The sequence below is a fragment of the Polyodon spathula genome, chromosome 3 (genome assembly GCF_017654505.1).
Source record: "Polyodon spathula isolate WHYD16114869_AA chromosome 3, ASM1765450v1, whole genome shotgun sequence".
In the NCBI taxonomy this organism is placed as follows: Eukaryota; Metazoa; Chordata; class Actinopteri; order Acipenseriformes; family Polyodontidae; genus Polyodon; species Polyodon spathula.
Genome location: NC_054536.1, coordinates 17,170,029 through 17,187,331, shown reverse-complemented (window position 1 = coordinate 17,187,331; position 17,303 = coordinate 17,170,029). Strand labels below are relative to the sequence as shown.

Genomic DNA, 17,303 nt, shown 5'->3' with positions numbered 1-17,303 from the left:
TGTCCATCTTTCACGCTATTTAACTCGCAAACTAAGTAGATTCTGGATGTCATTGATACACAGGTAGACTAAGGCATATACATGCAAGGATTATGGGAGCCTTTGACTTTTGGCCTCCAGGTCAAAGTCACAGAATACCATGTCGATTCTTTGTTTTCAATGTTCTCACATTCGATGGTCCAATTTGGATAACATTTTGTAGAATTGAACAATTAAGTACAAACTTGGTTGCTATTGAATTTGAAGTATGTCTGTTTTCACCTTTCACAAAGTACCATTACCAAGAACCAAAAACTGTACTCTGTGACTTTCTCGATATAAGTTCTATTGAAATTAAGCATTATACTAGTAATGCATTATTGAGTCTTGAATCTTAATGTTGGGTTTATGCAATCTTTGTTCACAGTACCATTTTTTCTGCCAGTGGACACAAATGGAAGCGGCTGAGATGTAGCAGGTCTTCTGACTGGTTGACTGGTCACAAGTACCAAGTAGACAGTTAAACACAAGATGAAAGGTCAAGGCAGTGCATTCCCAAATAAATACACCAGGCTCCCAAAAACCCAAGAGGGTTTAGTGTTAAAGCACAAGCACTGGATATAAAGCCAAGTGTTATAAGGCAGTTTCCAGCCTCTAAGAAGAGCTACAATGATTCCAGAATCAGACAATAATACACTTTGCACAGCCACACTTCCTGGTGATCAAGCTGGGGTAATAGAGAACCACAGAGAACAATGCACCTGTCATTATTTTTCATGATGTCTATAAGCTAAGGTTGTTGGACAGAAGCAGTGGTTTGGTTTCTGAAGGTATTGCTCTAATATGTTACTGGAACTGTGTAAGAAATGAGACCAGATGAAAAATGCATTTGAAGCCTTCCTCAGAAAGAAAATAGTCTGTGATAGGTAATAGTCAAATGTATTTATTTATTTTTGTAGATGGAAGTAAAAAATAAGAAAACAAGATTAAGGCTGTCATACTCGTGTTTGCAGATTTTCAGTAAAAGAGCTTCCTCATATCTTGATTGTACGATATGTTGCACCTAAATAATTTTCTGTTATTTCCTCACTGTGTTTGCCAGGACTTGCTTGCCATGGTCATATGAATTGTGTCTTTTGCTTTTTTTTACATTAATATTTTTCTTTGATAGATAGATAAGATTTGTTAATAATGACACTGAAAGTAATAGTGTCCAGGGGGTGGTGCTGCAGCAGCTCTTCATCTCCACCTGATTCCCAGCAGGTGACAGCTGACTTTCCAGAGTTTCCGGGCAGACTCATCATCGCTGGCAGCTCTGGAGCAATTGGCTCGGGTGCAGTTGCTGGTGCACGAAATAAATATGTCACATATACTGTACATCAAGTCACATAGCTGCAGTTGAATTATGAATATACTAATGTATTATGGTTTATGAAAAGTTAAATCATCTTAATTTAAGGAGCTTTTGTCAAAAACAGAAATTGAGGACTTATAGCAATAGTTTCCTCACCTACTGGCAGGGTTTTCCCTCTGGGGCAGAGGCTACAATGTGAGAAAGAGGCTGCAATGTGAGAAAGAGACAGCAATGAAAAAGAGGCAGCAATGTGAGAAAGAGGCAGCAATGAGAAAGAGACAGCAATGTTAGAAAGAGGCAGCAATGAGAAAGAGACAGCAGTGTGAGAAAGATGCAGCAGTGTAAAAGAGGCAGCAGTGTGAGAAAGAGACAGCAATGAGAGAGGCAGCAGTGTGAAAAAGCAGCAATGAAAGAGGCAGCAGTGTGAGAAAGAGGCAGCAATGTGAGAAGGAGGCAGCAGTGTGAAAAAGAGGCAGCAATGAGAGAGGCAGCAATATGTGAGAGGCAGCAGTGTGAAAAAGAGGCAGCAATGAGAAAGAGGCAGCAGTGTGAGAAAGACACAGCAATGAGAGAGGCAGCAGTGTGAGAAAGACACAGCAATGAGAGAGGCAGCAGTGTGAGAAAGAAACAGCAATGAGAGAGGCAGAAATGTGAGAAGGAGGCAGCAGTGTGAAAAAGAGGTAGCAATGAGAGAGGCAGCAGTATGAAAAAGAGGCAGCAATGAGAAAGAGGCAGCAATGAGAGAGGCAGCAATGAGAAAGATGCAGCAGTGTGAGAAAGAGGCAGCAATGTGAGAGAGGCAGCAATGTGAGAAAGAGTCAAGAATGAGAAAGAGGCTGCACTGTGAGAAAGAGACAGCAATGTGAGAGGCAGCAGTGTGAGAGACAGCAGTGTAAAAGAGGCAGCAATGACAGATGTATCAATGTGAGAAAGAGGCAGCAGTGAGAAAGAGGTAGCAGGGTGAGAGAAAGGCAGCAATGAGAGAGGCAGCAATGTGTGAGGCAGCAATGTGTGAGAGGCAGTAATGTGTGAGAGGCAGGAATGTGAGAAAGAGGCCGCAGTGTGAGAATTAGGCAGCATTGAGAAAGAGGCAGCAGTGTGAGAAAGAGGCAGCAATGAGGGAGGCAGCAATGTGAGAAGGAGGCAGCAGTGTGAGAAAGAGGCAGCAATGAGAGATACAGCAATGTGAGAAGGAGGCAACAGTGTGAAAAAGAGGAAGCAATGAGAAAGAGACAGCAGTGTGAGAAAGAGGCAGCAGTGTGAGAAAGATGCAGCAATGAGAAAGAGACAGCAGTGTGAGAAAGAGGCAGCAATGAGAGAGGCAGCAATGTGAGAAAGAGACAGCAATGAGAAAGAGGCCACAGTCTGAGAAAGAGACAGCAGTGTGAGAAAGAGACAGCAGTGGAAAAGAGGCAGCATTGTGAGAAAGAGGAAGCAGTGTGAGAAAGAGGCAGCATTGAGAAAGAGGTAGCAGTGTGAGAAAGAGGCAGCATAGAGAGGCATCAATGTGTGAGAGGCAGCAATCAGAAAGAGGCCACAGTGTGAGAAAGAGGTAACAATAGGAACGAGACAGCAGTGTGAGAAAGAGGCAGCAATGAGAAAGAGACAGCAGTGTGAGAAAGAGGCAACAATGAGGAGGAGGCAGCAATGTAGGAAAGAGACAGCAATGCGAGAGGCAGCAATGTGAGAAAGAGGCAGCAATGAGGGAGGCAGCAGTGTGAGAAAGAGGCAGCAGTGTAAAAGAAGCAGCAATGAGAGAGGTAGCAGTGTGAGAAAGAGGCGGCAGTGAGAAAGAGGCAGCAGTGTGAGAAAGAGGGCAATGAGAGAGGAAGCAGTGTGAGAAAAAGGTAGCAATGAGAGAGGCAGCAATGTGTGAGGCAGAAGTGTGTGAGAGGCAGCAATGTGAGAAAGAGGCTGCAGTGTGAGAAAGGGGCCACAGTGTGAGAAAGAGTCAGCAGTGTGAGAAAGAGGCAGCAATGTGAGAAAGAGGCAGCAATGAGAAAGAGGGAGCAAAGAGAAAGAGGCAGCAGTGTGAGAAAGAGGAAGATTGTGAAAGAAGCAGCAATAAGAGGCAGCAATGTGAGAAGGATTGCTTTTTCACTGCTACTGCTTGTGTTACATTAGCCCCTCTCAGAGTATTTGTATGCTTTGTTAAAGTCAATTATGGTATGTCCTAAATTGTGTAGTTAATTGAGTAAAAATTTAATATTATTATTCTCTGGTAAACACTAGTATTCTTCCTCACCAGTAATAGCTTCCAGACTCTTTTGCCAATTCTGGTGTCACGGCAAAATAGAGAGTGGTGTAGGCTCCCTCAGCTGGGGTTCTGATGAGAAATTGAAATGCTTTCACAAACATCTGGATAAAACTTTTCATGTGCCTGACTGCGCTTGTGTAAACAACTCCAGGGTCCACAGCGTAGGCTGTCACCCCGGTCCCTGTTCACAGAGAGAAAGGAAAGAATTACTTCTGTTCATTTCCTTGCCTATTTCATTTTATTATATTTTTTTTTTTTACAAAATGGTAACCCAGGAATATGATGCATAGTTTCATACTTCAAAAGAGACGTAAAACCGAGGTCCTCTGTAAGTGACTTTGCAGCAGTTGTTGATGCATAGTTCACCCCCTAGTCTCTGTTCTTTATAGTTCTTACCTATGCTTCACCTTGATTTATCACACATTGCTATGCTTTTACTATGGTAAACTTGTATAAGGGAAAGACTTAAGGGGCAAAATATGAATTCACTAAGGTGATATAGAGAGCTGTCTGGGTCCCTTTGACAAGGTGAGGGGTCCCACGCTGCATTATTGTGCTAATCCCTTCATGAAAATTGGCCCCTGGTTCACTCCAGTAGAATGTTTGAGCATCTAGCCACTACTGATTGTCATTGTTGTGCAGTAGCTTGGTTTGTTTTTTTTTTGTTCTTTTTGTGGAAAGGTTTGATTCAGTATAGGATGATAACAAGATTTAGAATTTCTACTAATTAAATGCAATTTAAAATAAAGTTAAGTTTGAATGGGGCCTATCAAGCAAACCGATTCCCTAACAAAAGGAAGATGTGGTAAGTGTTTCAGAAGTACTGAATTATGCTTAACCTCCAGGGAGTCACTGATTCAATATGAAGATTGAAAGCAGTCCCACTTTATGACACAGTCTTGGTTCAGTTGTTTTATAAAATTGTCATTTTACAATGCTACTAATCTGTACAGCTCTTTTTTTGTTTTTAAATCTTACATTTTAAATTATAATCATGCGGTTAACATCATGACTTGACATGTGACACATTCTTCATGCACCCCCACTACGTGAATGGATTATATATGGAAATTATAACTGTTAAGGTATATGCTTTTAATCCATTACAAAACTGATGTCTCACATGACAAATTTTTCAGTGAGTAGAAACTGTGTTGCTTCTTGTTCGTTATGCAGTCTGGGAAATAACCCATAGTCATCTACCTAGCTGTCCATACTGACCCCACAAGACTGCACAATAAGCAAGGAACTAACAAGGGTTACATTCAAATTCATATTTAAATGATGAAAGATGTAAGATTAATAGTCACTAAGACTTGTAAAAGTTTACCACAGTAAAAGCATGGCAACGTGTAATAAAGCATAGTGAAAGCATGGGTAAGCATTCATTGCAAACCTCAGAAAAGTGTGGTAAAGCATATTAAAAAAAAAAAAGGCAAACCATGATAAATGCATGGTATAACCAAGGGGAAAGCATGAGAAAACTTTTAAGGGTATGTTGTTTATTTTGTTTGCGAAACAACTCTTGCGAGTGAATCTGTGGTGCTGACCTGTTTTTGGGGGAACTCTAATGATGACATACATTATAGACAGATGATTATAGGCAGTCTAACAGCCTCCATATACCTCCAGATTATGACTCAATGTTTTGCCTCTACCTCTATGTCAGCGGGGGACGATGATTCAACACAGTTCTACATTTTCTGTTTGAAAAACATTTGTGTTTTAGCGCTGGTTGCCTGCTATTGATTCACTCACCTTCCAGTCTTCTGGCCAGCTCTCGAGTGAAGAGGACTTTGGCCAGCTTGCTCTGCACATAGGCTTTCACAGGGTGGTAGCTTTTCTCACTGTTCAGGTCATCAAACTGGATCTTTCCCATGGAGTGTGTGATAGAAGAAAGGTTGATAATTCTGGCAGGGCTAGATTGCTTTAACAGGTCCAACAGTAAAAAGGTAAGAAAAAAGTGTCCTATAGTACAATAAAACAACAAGTTTAGAGATTGAACTAGTGTATATTTAACAAAAAAATCGAAAACAATACATTTTAAAAAACAGGAACAACTGACATGAAAAAAAAATCAGTATTGCATTATCACAGAGGCGTGTTTTAACTGCTGGGTTGGGTTTTAGACTATACTGTATGCAGTATAAAGGCTACCAAGATGGGATGTGGCTGTGGCCCTGCATATTCCAGATAGATATAAAAAGAACTTGGGAAAGACTAGTGGAAATCTTTAAGGCCCAAATGCCTATTTTTCACAAAGGAAAAAAGGGATGAAGGTAAAGACTTTTAAAAGTGTTTTCTTTTTGACTGTTCTTGTGACAGTGTGGTTTGTCTTGTAATGGAACAGATCATAATTACGTAAATACATTTCGGGCACCACAGTCTCTGTGTTCTGTTAGCGGATCCCAAGCCCCCTTTTAAAGCCTGAAAAGGGGAGGTGCTGTAGTCTACGAGGTGTAACTAGGCAAACCTTCAGCTGATGCCATGGAACAATTGATACTTGGTCCCAGTATTTAATTTTGATAAAATTCTTACCTAAATGATTGACTCCAAACTGCATTTCAAAGCCGTCAGTCGTGGTGGAATATGGACACATTGCTATTCCTGCATTGTTAATCAAAATGCTGACTGGCTTCTCCACTGGAACATAGGAAGACACAAAAGTGATATACCAAAATGTGAAGTACATTTAAAATAAATCTATTGGTCAGGGTGTATAGGTATAGAATAAGATCATGACAAGTCACATGACCCCTCATTGCAGGCAGGGCTGTTCGGTTGTCTTGGATGATGTCACCCCTCTACGGCTTTCATGTTTACAAACTTTATACTGACAGCAGTAAGCTAAATGGAACTATTTACAAACATCAGTTGTGCTGCTTTGTGAATTTGGCACAATCTAGGAGCAAACCTTTTTTTTTTTTTTTTTTAATTAAACAACGCTACCAGTTTATTAAGCAATACCACAACATACGCAAATAAACTGTAAAGTAACTCCAATGCAAACTAATAACGTACTGACTGAATTTAGTGGCTGGTGTGTCCAAGTTTAGTTTCAAAGTTTAGTGACTGGTTAAACATTTAGTATTAGTAATAAGCTACATGGAAGCACATAGACAGCTTTTGAAACCCCTACCCCCTTTCTGCATTGCCCCTTTACCCTATTAACTAGCATGACACTCTTCAAACTGACTCCTAACATATAAACATAAGTGGCTGAAATGAGACTGGCTTTCATCCAAAAGCAGCTGACCGTTGAATTTTCCACAGTATTTATATATGTTTGATAACTTTAAAGTATCCCAGAATAGTGGAGGACATGTTAAAAAGCTTAGTGTCACAGACTGTATTTGGACAAAGTAGACATTGTAGACCTGCTTGAGTTATTTGTTGAGGCTCACTGTTGTAGATATGGTCTGCAAATTCATAGATTGACTTGGTGTCTGCCAAATCCAGTTTGCATGGGATGACAGTGTTGCTTCCAGTGTCATTAATGATGTTGTTTGCTGCATCCCTTGCTTTTTCCATATCTCTGCAAGCCAAAATAACCCTGGCCCCTGTAAAAGAAAAGAAAGGGACGATATGGTGTGACTCCACATAGTGCTCTTGCTTTGCAATGTATCCCATACAGTATGCTGTCATTTATTTTCCTAGCTTTAAACCTAAAAAGACACTTTTGAAAGGAAGTATCTAAACACATTTTAAATAGCTAAAACTTGACCATAACACTATTAATATTTGCATGTGAATAAAATTATGCTTATAAAGATGTAATGAAAGTAAACTGGACAAGCAAATATTTATCTCTCCTGGCAAGATCCCGAGCTGCTTCTTTGCCAATGCCGGTGTTGGCATTAGTTACTATGGCAGTCTTTCCATCAAGTCTGGCATCAGAGGACCAGTTCTTGATAATAAAATTTCTGTAAGAAATTATATTAGCAGGTTACACAGATCTCCTCTACTCTGTAGACTTGATCTGCAAATCATATAACTTGCATAGGTTCATCCAGCATAAGTCAAAGCCCACTGTGTGGATATTAAGTGATATTAAGTGATTACATTTTCTATCTATTCTGAAAATAAGATGATTGGTATTTTTTTTCTTCTTAATGTTAAAAATAAACTGATGTTACAGAGCTAGTAGCAATTAGCAACTCAGGAACTATGTAACACTTACTGGTTTTTATACACAAATTATAACTATTATAACTAGCTGTTTTGAATAAACTAAACCCTCTTTAGAAACCATCAAGAAAGGTTTCATTAATACCAAACCTTCTAAACTATGTGTTGGTTTTGTGTTTGAAAAGTATGCAGCAAAAGATGTACTGGAAGCTGACCAATAAAAATGCATTTCAATTCCTTCTCCATGGCTATTTGTACTAGTGATAAACATGATTTTAACAGCACAAAAGAAAACAAAACAGGTTTATTCTTTGTAATTTTTAGCATCATGCTCTTACCTGACAAGTTGCATCTCTGTTGAGCAAACTGAGGTAAATCCTCCTATGCAGCTTCCTCTAACCTTTAGTGAAACAGCAGGTGCTCCCAGGCATAAACTGTCTCTGTCTCATCAGACACTTTTATAAAGGTCAAATGACACAAGATGAGTTTGAAGCATTTCGTGAAATTAAGTAAAAAATGATGGCTTGTAATTATAGTGTCAGCGACATACTGTGCTCATTGTTAAAATAACAAGCTGTGAAGTACTGCCCACATTTGCAGCAGGGTAGTGAAAAAATAAAAACCTCTTTCTGGTAAGTTATGGTGACTAATTTTTAAAAGCATGATGTGTTATACTCTTGTAACTTATTTATGAGGTGGAGCATGGAAAACATGCCTATACAGCACTGTCTTCCTTTCTTTACAAGTTTAACCCATCAATATTGTTTACATTTCTTTCCATCAATAAACCCTACTGTTGTACACAGAAGTGTCGGATCTTCTATTCATGACCTCCTGTAGATGGAAGTAGAAAGATAGTAGACAAAGGAAAAATCAATTTTCTGCAAAGAAAGTAATGGTTGAACATGTGATTCGTCAATTTAATACAAAAAGCAAAAAAAAAAAATTAAAAAAAAGAAAAATCTCTCAGTTCTACTCTCATACCTAGGCTGTAAACCATGTGATTATAAAATAATGTTGCTTTGTTTTCATCTTCCACTGAGATACAGTTGAAAGCTTCAGTGTTAGAAACCTGTTTGTTTCCAGCAGCAGCAGGGTGTTATCAGCGCATTTTGAACAGGCTGTCTGACAGCACATGCAAAGCCTCTGATTGCACTTTCACATGACTCACATCTGGAATAAAATCAGCAGGAAAATGGTGAAGAAAATTACACCCAATACAGAACTGATTGAAAAAGTGAAAACTGAGAGTACTTGCAGTGCTTGAAATCAGAGAGCCAAAAGGGTCAGAGTGTGGGCCCTTACTGACCCTCACTTTGAGAATGACCTCCTAGATCACGGGCCGTGTCTAACCCACTAGATCATTCCTCTTATCCAGCACAACATTTTATTATAATATTTTATTGCAAGTAAATATTAAATATTAAATATTTATAAATATATAAATATATAAATATTCAATATTAAAGTATATTAAAGTGTTTTCTCCTCATCGTTTAACCCTAATCTGTACGATGTACGTTGCTTTGTTTGGGAACCGGTATTAGGTTTTTTTTTCTAAATACGGTTACTTCTTTGTTTTATGTCTTTCAAATTTAGACCATCTAATATGGTGCATGGAATTGTAGTCCATTTAAAATTTCTAGAAAATAGGCATATAGAACAGAGAAGGGAGCAAATATAATGTGTTATATATTTTATATAAGGTAGGGAGAAGAACATTGTTTGGGTAGATTTGGTGGTGGTCTGTTACTTGTGTCCTGTTTTATTTAAATAACAATTGTTAAGATTATCCCACACAATGAGAATTGAATTGTACAGTTTTTGTGTATAATGGCTAAGGGGGCTGGGCCCGTGCTTCGGATGAGATGAAAAACCAAGGTCCTATTGTAAGTGCCTCTGCAGCAGCAGTTTTTAATGCATTTCACCCTCTAGTTTCTGTAAGTTGCTTTGGATAAAAGCATCTGCTAAATGACTAATTATTATTATTATTATTATTATTATTATTATTATTATTATTATTATTATTATTATTATTATTAATAATAATAATAATAATCTTCTTTCAGACATTATTTTTTAATAATTTATCTGAACTGACTTCAAACTTTTGTCTGACTCACTTTTAAAAAATAATTTTATTTATTTTTTCACAAAAATATAACAGAATACAAAATATGCCCGACACATTCTTGTCTTTCATTTTCAGCTTCTAAGTGACATAATTTGTATCGATTTGCTATGTGTATCTGTACATACATACTGTATTATAGCTTGTGTTCTTTAGTTTCACTTTTTAATAAGTATAAATGGTCCCGTATTGTACATCAGTATTTTTTTTTTTTTAAATGGTGAACACTGGAACAAATATATTACTCTATTTATAAATGACAGGCAGCATATATTATAGCAAGCTTTCTAACAATGCTGGACACAACATATTGTTATTTTCCTTGCTCTATTGAGTCTTTTGAGTTACATTCTTGCTAAAAGCGATATGGAAATGGTAAGCTTAATGTAACGTGACAAATGTATGTAGCTTGTCATCTGTACTTTATAAATACAGTAGCTGACTAAATGCAGCCTTGCAGTAGCTTTGCAAAAAACAACCAGGAAATTTGATAAAATAATGCTGTTCTTTTATTTTTAAATGTGGTACGGGTATAGGAATGAAATTATTCTCTTTCTAGACTGAGCTTTCATATTTTATATAAGTATCATATTGTACAGATTATATACAGGTATTTGTTGGTGATCCAGTAGAAATTGATATAACAAAGAACTACTTTCTGATTAAAATCGACGTTCAATGTGATTTTTGTATTTTTTATATTATTTATTCTGGCAGATTCTTTTAAATAATTAAAGCTAATAGGTATGAATCATCTTTATACATATAGTTATATCTAGCGATCTCACTTCCCGCAGGGAGGTGCCTCACACAGGGCGAGGCTATCCACACACAGGCGGAGGGCGGGCGCGAACCTGGGAACTCTCGCACTAAAGCATAGCACCGATACCGCTGTATAAAAGTCAGCTCAATCCACCTGTGTGTGGATTGCCTCGCCCTGTGTGATGCGCCTGCCTGCAGGAACCAAGATCACTACAGTATACAGTGCCATGAAAAAGTATTTGCCCCCTGTCTGATTTTCTGCATTTTTGCACATTTTTTACATTGAATTTGGTCAGATCTTTTTGTGGGTTGTAGTAGTATATAGAGGGAGTCTGATAGAAAAAAATAACACCAAAGTTTGGTGCTTTTTTCATTTGTTTGTTGTGCAAGGTAATCAAACATGCAATCTTCAGGTGTGAAAAAGTTATTGCCTCTCTAGTTAACTCAACCCAATTAAAGGGATAATTAGGGTCAGCTGTTTGAATACTTTGGTTAACAATTGGGCCTGATTTGGGCCAGCCCTGCCCAATATAAATCTGACTATCTTTGACCCTTACCATCAGAGTGAAGTTGTCAGCACACAGGTTCTAGAGGCACATCGTGCCATGATCAAAAGAAATTCCTGAAGACATCCGGAAAAAAAGTTGTTGATGCATATCAGTCTGGAAAGGGTTATAAAGCCATTTCTAAGGCTCTGGGGCTCCACCAAACCACAATCAGAACCATATTGTCCAAATGGGGAAAGTTTGGGACAGTAGTGAATCTTCCCAGGAATGGCTATCCTGCCAAAATCTCTCCAAGAGCAAGGTGTAAAATTGTCCAGGAAGTCACAAAGAACCCTAGAACAACATACAGGGATATGCAGGCCTCTCTCGCCTTGGCTAAGGTTAGTGTTCATTATTCCACCATCAGAAAGGTTGAAGAACAAGAAATTTAAAGTTTTGGAATGACCTAATCAAAGTCCAGACCTAAACCCCATTGAGATGTTGTGGCAGGACCTGAAACGAGCGGCTTATGCTCAAAAACCCACAAACGTCACTGAGTTGAAGCAGTTCTGTAAGAAGGAGTGGGTCAAAATTCCTCCATGGCGCTGTGAGAGACTGATCAATAACTACAGGAAGTGTTTGGTTGCAGTTATTGCTGCTTAAGGTGGTGTAACCAGTTAAGGGGTAGACGCATTTTGCTATGTCTGCGGCCAATTTATGAAGACAAGAGCGAAAAAGTACTCCGTGGAAGCATCTGCTAAGATGTGTGAGGCCTACAAGGCATATTTCGGCATGCTTGTCGGGGATCAAGACAAACCCTGGGCACCTCATTTCACCTGCGAGTACTGCAAAAAACTCTGAAAGGTAAGATGGACAATTGTTGCTCGGAATTTTGTTATAAAATTTGTTAAAATTTTTAAAATTGTAAAAGTTTTAAATTTTTTAAAATGTTTTACAATTTTCAATGTTATTGAAAAAATATGTCATATATGAAAAATGTTGCGAGAATCTCTTACACATTAGTCATGGGTGAAATAAATGTATTTTTGTAGGATGGTAGAGAGGGGAAAAGAGAGACATGAAGTTCGCTATCCCAAGAATTTGGCGGGAACCCACTGACCACTCAAGCAACTGCTACTTCTGCATGGTGGACCCTTCCAAACGTCGGACTGGCAAGAATGCACCTGCTATCACGTATCCGGGTCTTCCTTCATCCATCGCCCCAGTGCCACACTGCCATGAGTTCCCAGTACCCACTCCCCCGGAGAGAGAGCAGCTGTCTTTAGAAGAGAGCAGCAAGTCAGAGAGCGAGGAAGACGTTGTAGATCCAGATGACAATTTCAGAGGTGGAGCTGAGGAGAGAAACCCATACTACCCCAACCAAAAAGACCTCAACGACTTGATTAGAGATCTTGTTCTCACCAAGTCCAATGCCGAGCTTTTGATGTCTAGGCTCAAGCAATGGAACTTGTTGGATGAAAGTGTGCAAGTCGCAGATCAGAGGACGTGTCACCAACCTTTTTCCAGCTTCTTCATCTGTTAAGATGGGCTCTGCTTCTGCCACAATGTGACCAGTCTGTTTGAGGTAATCGGAATCGCCTGTCACCAGAATGAGTGGCGCCTCTTCATTGACAGCTCATCCAGGAGCCTCAAAGCCGTGCTGCTCCATAATGGTAACAAGTACCCGTCTCTTCCCCTGGCTCACTCAGTGCATCTCAAAGAGGATTACAACAGCATCAAGACCTTGCTGGACGCCTTGAAGTATGATGAGTACGGCTGGGAGGTCATAGGAGACTTTAAAATGGTGGCCTGCTATCTTTGCCTTTGGGACAGCAGGGATGCCAAGGCGCACTACCACAGGCGGGACTGGCCACAGCGGACTGAATTCTCTGTGGGGAGGAACGACGTCAAGTGGGAACCACTGGTGGACCCTTGGAAGGTGCTGATGCCACCACTGCACATCAAATTGAGCCTTTTATGAAACAATTTGTCAGAGCTCTAGATAAGGAGTCGGCAGCCTTCAAGTACCTTCAAGACTTCTTCCCTAAGCTGTCTGAAGCAAAGGTCAAAGCCGGTGTCTTCGTCAGACCACAGATGAAGAAGATCCTGGAGTGCTATGAATTCCCCAAGAAGCTCACTAGTAAGGAGAAAAAGGCTTGGAACAGCTTTGTCGCAGTGGTTCGGGGCTTCCTGGGCAATCACAAGGCTGAAAACTATGTGGAGCTGATTGAGACTGAAGAGCTACGGCACAATGGGCTGTAGGATGTCCCTCAAAGTCCATACCGTTGATGCTCATCTTGATAAATTCAAGGAGAACATGGGAGCATACTCGGAGGAGCAAGGCGAGCGCTTCCACCAGGATATACTGGACTTTGAACATCGCTACCAAGGACAGTATAACGAGAACATGATGGGAGACTACATTTGGGGGCTGATTCGTGAAAGTGATTTACAGTATAATCATAAATCTCGAAAAACTACTCTCTTCTAAATCTTTTGTAGTTATTTTTGTATTACTTTAGTATAAATACATGTTAATTTGGATTCATATGTTGTTTTTTTCTGACTTTATGTGAACGAAAAGACATAAATTCGCCTGTTTTCTCATTGGAAATAGGTACATTTCAAAATATCACTGTCCTGGTCACAAAAGCAAAGTTTGTGGGGAATAATAGCCATTTTCTATACTTTTAAGGCATAATTAGAAAATAACGCTTACTACCCAGGAACAAAAATTGTGTTACATAGTGTTATTCAACCAAACACCCTACTTTAAACAGAGCTCCAGATCATAATGGACTTTTTACTATTTAAACACAGCTGTCCTGTGGTTTCTTGTTATTATTCCTTGGGTCAAAGGTATTGACCTTTTCTTAATACAGTATGCCTACATTAAATCATTGAAAGTATTCCAAATGCCAGTGTCACAGACAGTTCATTGAATTTCTGCTGTACTATTCAATGTGTACTTGCACAGTATTTAGATTTTTTTTTATGGACACCGTTAAGCCACAAGGTGGCAGTAGAACCTGACAATAACAGAATTGATGAACTGTAACTGAGAAATGCGTGTCTGTGGTCAGACATGTAATTATTTTTTCCATTTCAAAATTTGCAGCAACCTGTTTTACAATTAGAATAACATGCATCGTTAAAGAAGATGCTGTCAAGAAGATGTTGATATACACCTTTCTGACGTGTATTAGTTAAACAATAAAGAACACTACATGCGATTCGAGGATTGCGAACAGGGTTGCGGGACTGGACTGCAGATTAAGTTTGATGGTTTTCTTTGGCTGGCATTCAGAAAGCCCACTTGCATTATTGCTCAGGGGACCCTTCATGAAATGAACAGTTGGTAGACAATAACAATAAGAACTATATTCAGAAAGAAAAGTCAGAACTCGCTTCATGGAGCGGAACCTCAGTACATGAAACCAGGTTTGTGTCGTGATACGGTTCCACGGGAGCAGGTGAGCAGGCCTCTCACAGTAGTCCTGGAGGTTTGCTCAATTTGCGCTACATGATTTCCATTTAGTGTACGTGTACACAGGCAGCCAATTTCACTCCGTTGAGGTTTTTAATGTGTGGTTTTGAGTTTTAGTTTCCTGACGTACAAAAAATACATTAAAATAAATACTGTATGTAAAAAAAATAAGTAAACTGTTACTTTTTTTACGCAAAAAATCTTGTACCCACATTTTCATTTACTTCTTAACTCCTATATATTTGTAATGCAAGGAATTGTATTAAGGTCCCCTTTGACAGTTAATCAAAATATGTTCAAATGCGGTTGGAAGTTTTAATACAACATACATAGATTGTATAATATATGTGAATAGTAACATGGATAGATAGTCATTTGAAATGTTAACTTAACAATAAAGTATTTAATAAGAAATGTTGATAAAGAAAAGAGAGAATGTCTTTAAAGACATGTTTATGATGTCATTTTTATAGTATTTTAATTTCTTAATTATAAATTCCAATAATTTGAAGGGAAAGAGTTAAATACTTAGAAAAAATGTTTGAACTTGCGAATAACTTGACTATAAGTTAGGCAGCAGTATTGAAACTGAATGCAACTGTTCAAAAGTGTGAGTTCTGAGTTAAGTTCTTTGGAAAGTGTTGGCTTTCCTTAATATTTAGTATTATCTTATCAACACAATTGGTTAGGCCAAAGTGCCCTTATGTTGTAGATTTAGGAGTGTATATTATTTTTATTTTTTTTCCCCCACTGAAAATCTTCTAGAAAGAACTGGGGGTAAAATTCAAAGATTGGTGTGTTTGGGATAAATACAAACTCCCTTAGTTCCTTGATGCTATTAAAGTGCATCATATACAATGCATTCCAAACCTTGCCTTGCCTTTTTTGTTTACCAGTGGCATGCTTGGTATGCGCCTTTCTTTTTATTTGCTGTGTCTGGGCACTGTTTGGAATGTAGTTATTCATCAGGTGATCTGTTAATACAGCAGTCAGATGGATATTTTATTTTGAGCTTTTACAGAATAACACCTGATACTGATTCATCTTGGAGATCAACCATGAATCTCTGATATATTCACATATCTTTTCAAGATGTTCTACTGTAGCCATTGTGATAAGTATTGACACAAAACACCAGTTACCATTAATAGTGGCAGTGGTAGCCATACTGGGTAACTCGTTGGCTTTATCGTTGCATCTGAATGTCTTGAATGTTATTTAATATGAGTTTTCAAAGTCTTTTGTTGTATTGGCAACCTATCCTGATGATGGGTTTCCAATATTTGCAACTACTGATATTACAGCTCATTTTCAATACCCTTCTAAACCCTGCCATTGTTTTTCTCCTAACCTGAATTGACCAATTTCAATGCAAAATTGGTTACATTGAAAAAATATGGGATTTTTTTTTTTTTTTAAGTTACAAAATAACTGAAAAATACCCTCCAATGCTACAGCAAAATGCAAAAGTCAAGAGCATGATAAAAATCATAGTGTCTTTTTAAGGCTTCTTGCTCATATGAGCATGCTTCAAGTACATATTCATGGTGAAAGTGATTCCCTGTGCTCTTTTTATTGTATGTCTTAAATTAAAAAAAAAAAAAAAAGTATATAATCAAGACATGGACACCTAAATGCATGTTGCCTTAAGTTTCCAAACCTTTCCAATGAAAAAGTACTTGATGGGTGTAAAAAAACACCAAAGACCACCATTTAACTAATTTGTTGCAGAAATGTGATCCAATTGTTATAGATAATTTGAGCATGACTTCAACCAGGTTCTACAGGAGCTCTCGGGACCTCTGTTGCTTCACAAAGCCATGGGAAGGCACTGAATCACACCATTAAATAGCAAATACCGTGTTGGTATATGTCCATGCTGTAAATACCGTGTTGGTATATGTCCGTGCTGTAAATACCATGTTGGTATATGTCCGTGCTGTAAATACCGTGTTGGTGTATGCCCATGCTGTAAATACCGTGTTGGTATATGTCCATGCTGTAAATACCATGTTGGTGTATGCCCATGCTGTAAATACCGTATTCCTGCACACAACCAGGCCTGGATACCTAGTGCCCTGTTGAAACCTCCCTTATAAAAGGTACATTTGCACAGTAATTTTGCAGTTTCCCCCCCAAGCTTTTCCAGTAGTTATTCTATGCATTTACCATGTTATAGCCTGGTTTGCCATGCTTTTTAACATGGTTTACCATACCTCTATGGGCTTTACAATGCTTACCTGTGCTCTACCATGTTTCAGTATAGTGAACTTTTAGAGATAGTTCCCACACATTTAACTGCAAACACTCAATAATAAACATTTAACTACCGAGATTTGGTCCAGTCTCTACCTTGCCTCTAGACACTGTTACGTATTGTGCTGTACAATTTACTGAATGATTAAGAGTGCGTTAAATACACAGGACACTTAACATATACAAAAGTATAACAGAAATGTCAAATGTATTATTTTGAATGAGCAAACATGTTTTATAACAATGAACCTCCCGCAGTGGTTTTTCACACAGCATGGTTCCACTGCATTTTTGTTGTGGTCCTCAAGCTCTGACATAAACAATGTAAAACTCTGAAAGGCTTCTGCTAAGCACTAATCTTGGATCTTATGTAAGGGGTCAATTAGTGTCTATGTTAGAAACCAGCCCCACTGTAAATCTCCCCCAGAGACACACAACGCAGAGAATTAATGACAGTTATGTGG

The 17,303-nt window shown here is 38.6% G+C and overlaps 1 protein-coding gene across 1 annotated transcript; it reads right to left on the bottom strand.

Moving 5' to 3' along the window:
* Positions 1-1,048: 1,048 nt before the first annotated feature.
* On the bottom strand, positions 1,049-7,527 carry si:dkey-73n8.3 (uncharacterized protein LOC100150965 homolog; the record flags this gene model as incomplete). The annotated part of the gene is made up of 6 exons (XM_041240177.1): positions 1,049-1,321; positions 3,579-3,771; positions 5,349-5,558; positions 6,129-6,233; positions 6,995-7,152; positions 7,400-7,527. Coding segments are annotated over 6 exons (897 nt in total), but the record flags the coding sequence as incomplete, so codon positions are not given.
* Positions 7,528-17,303: the final 9,776 nt, after the last annotated feature.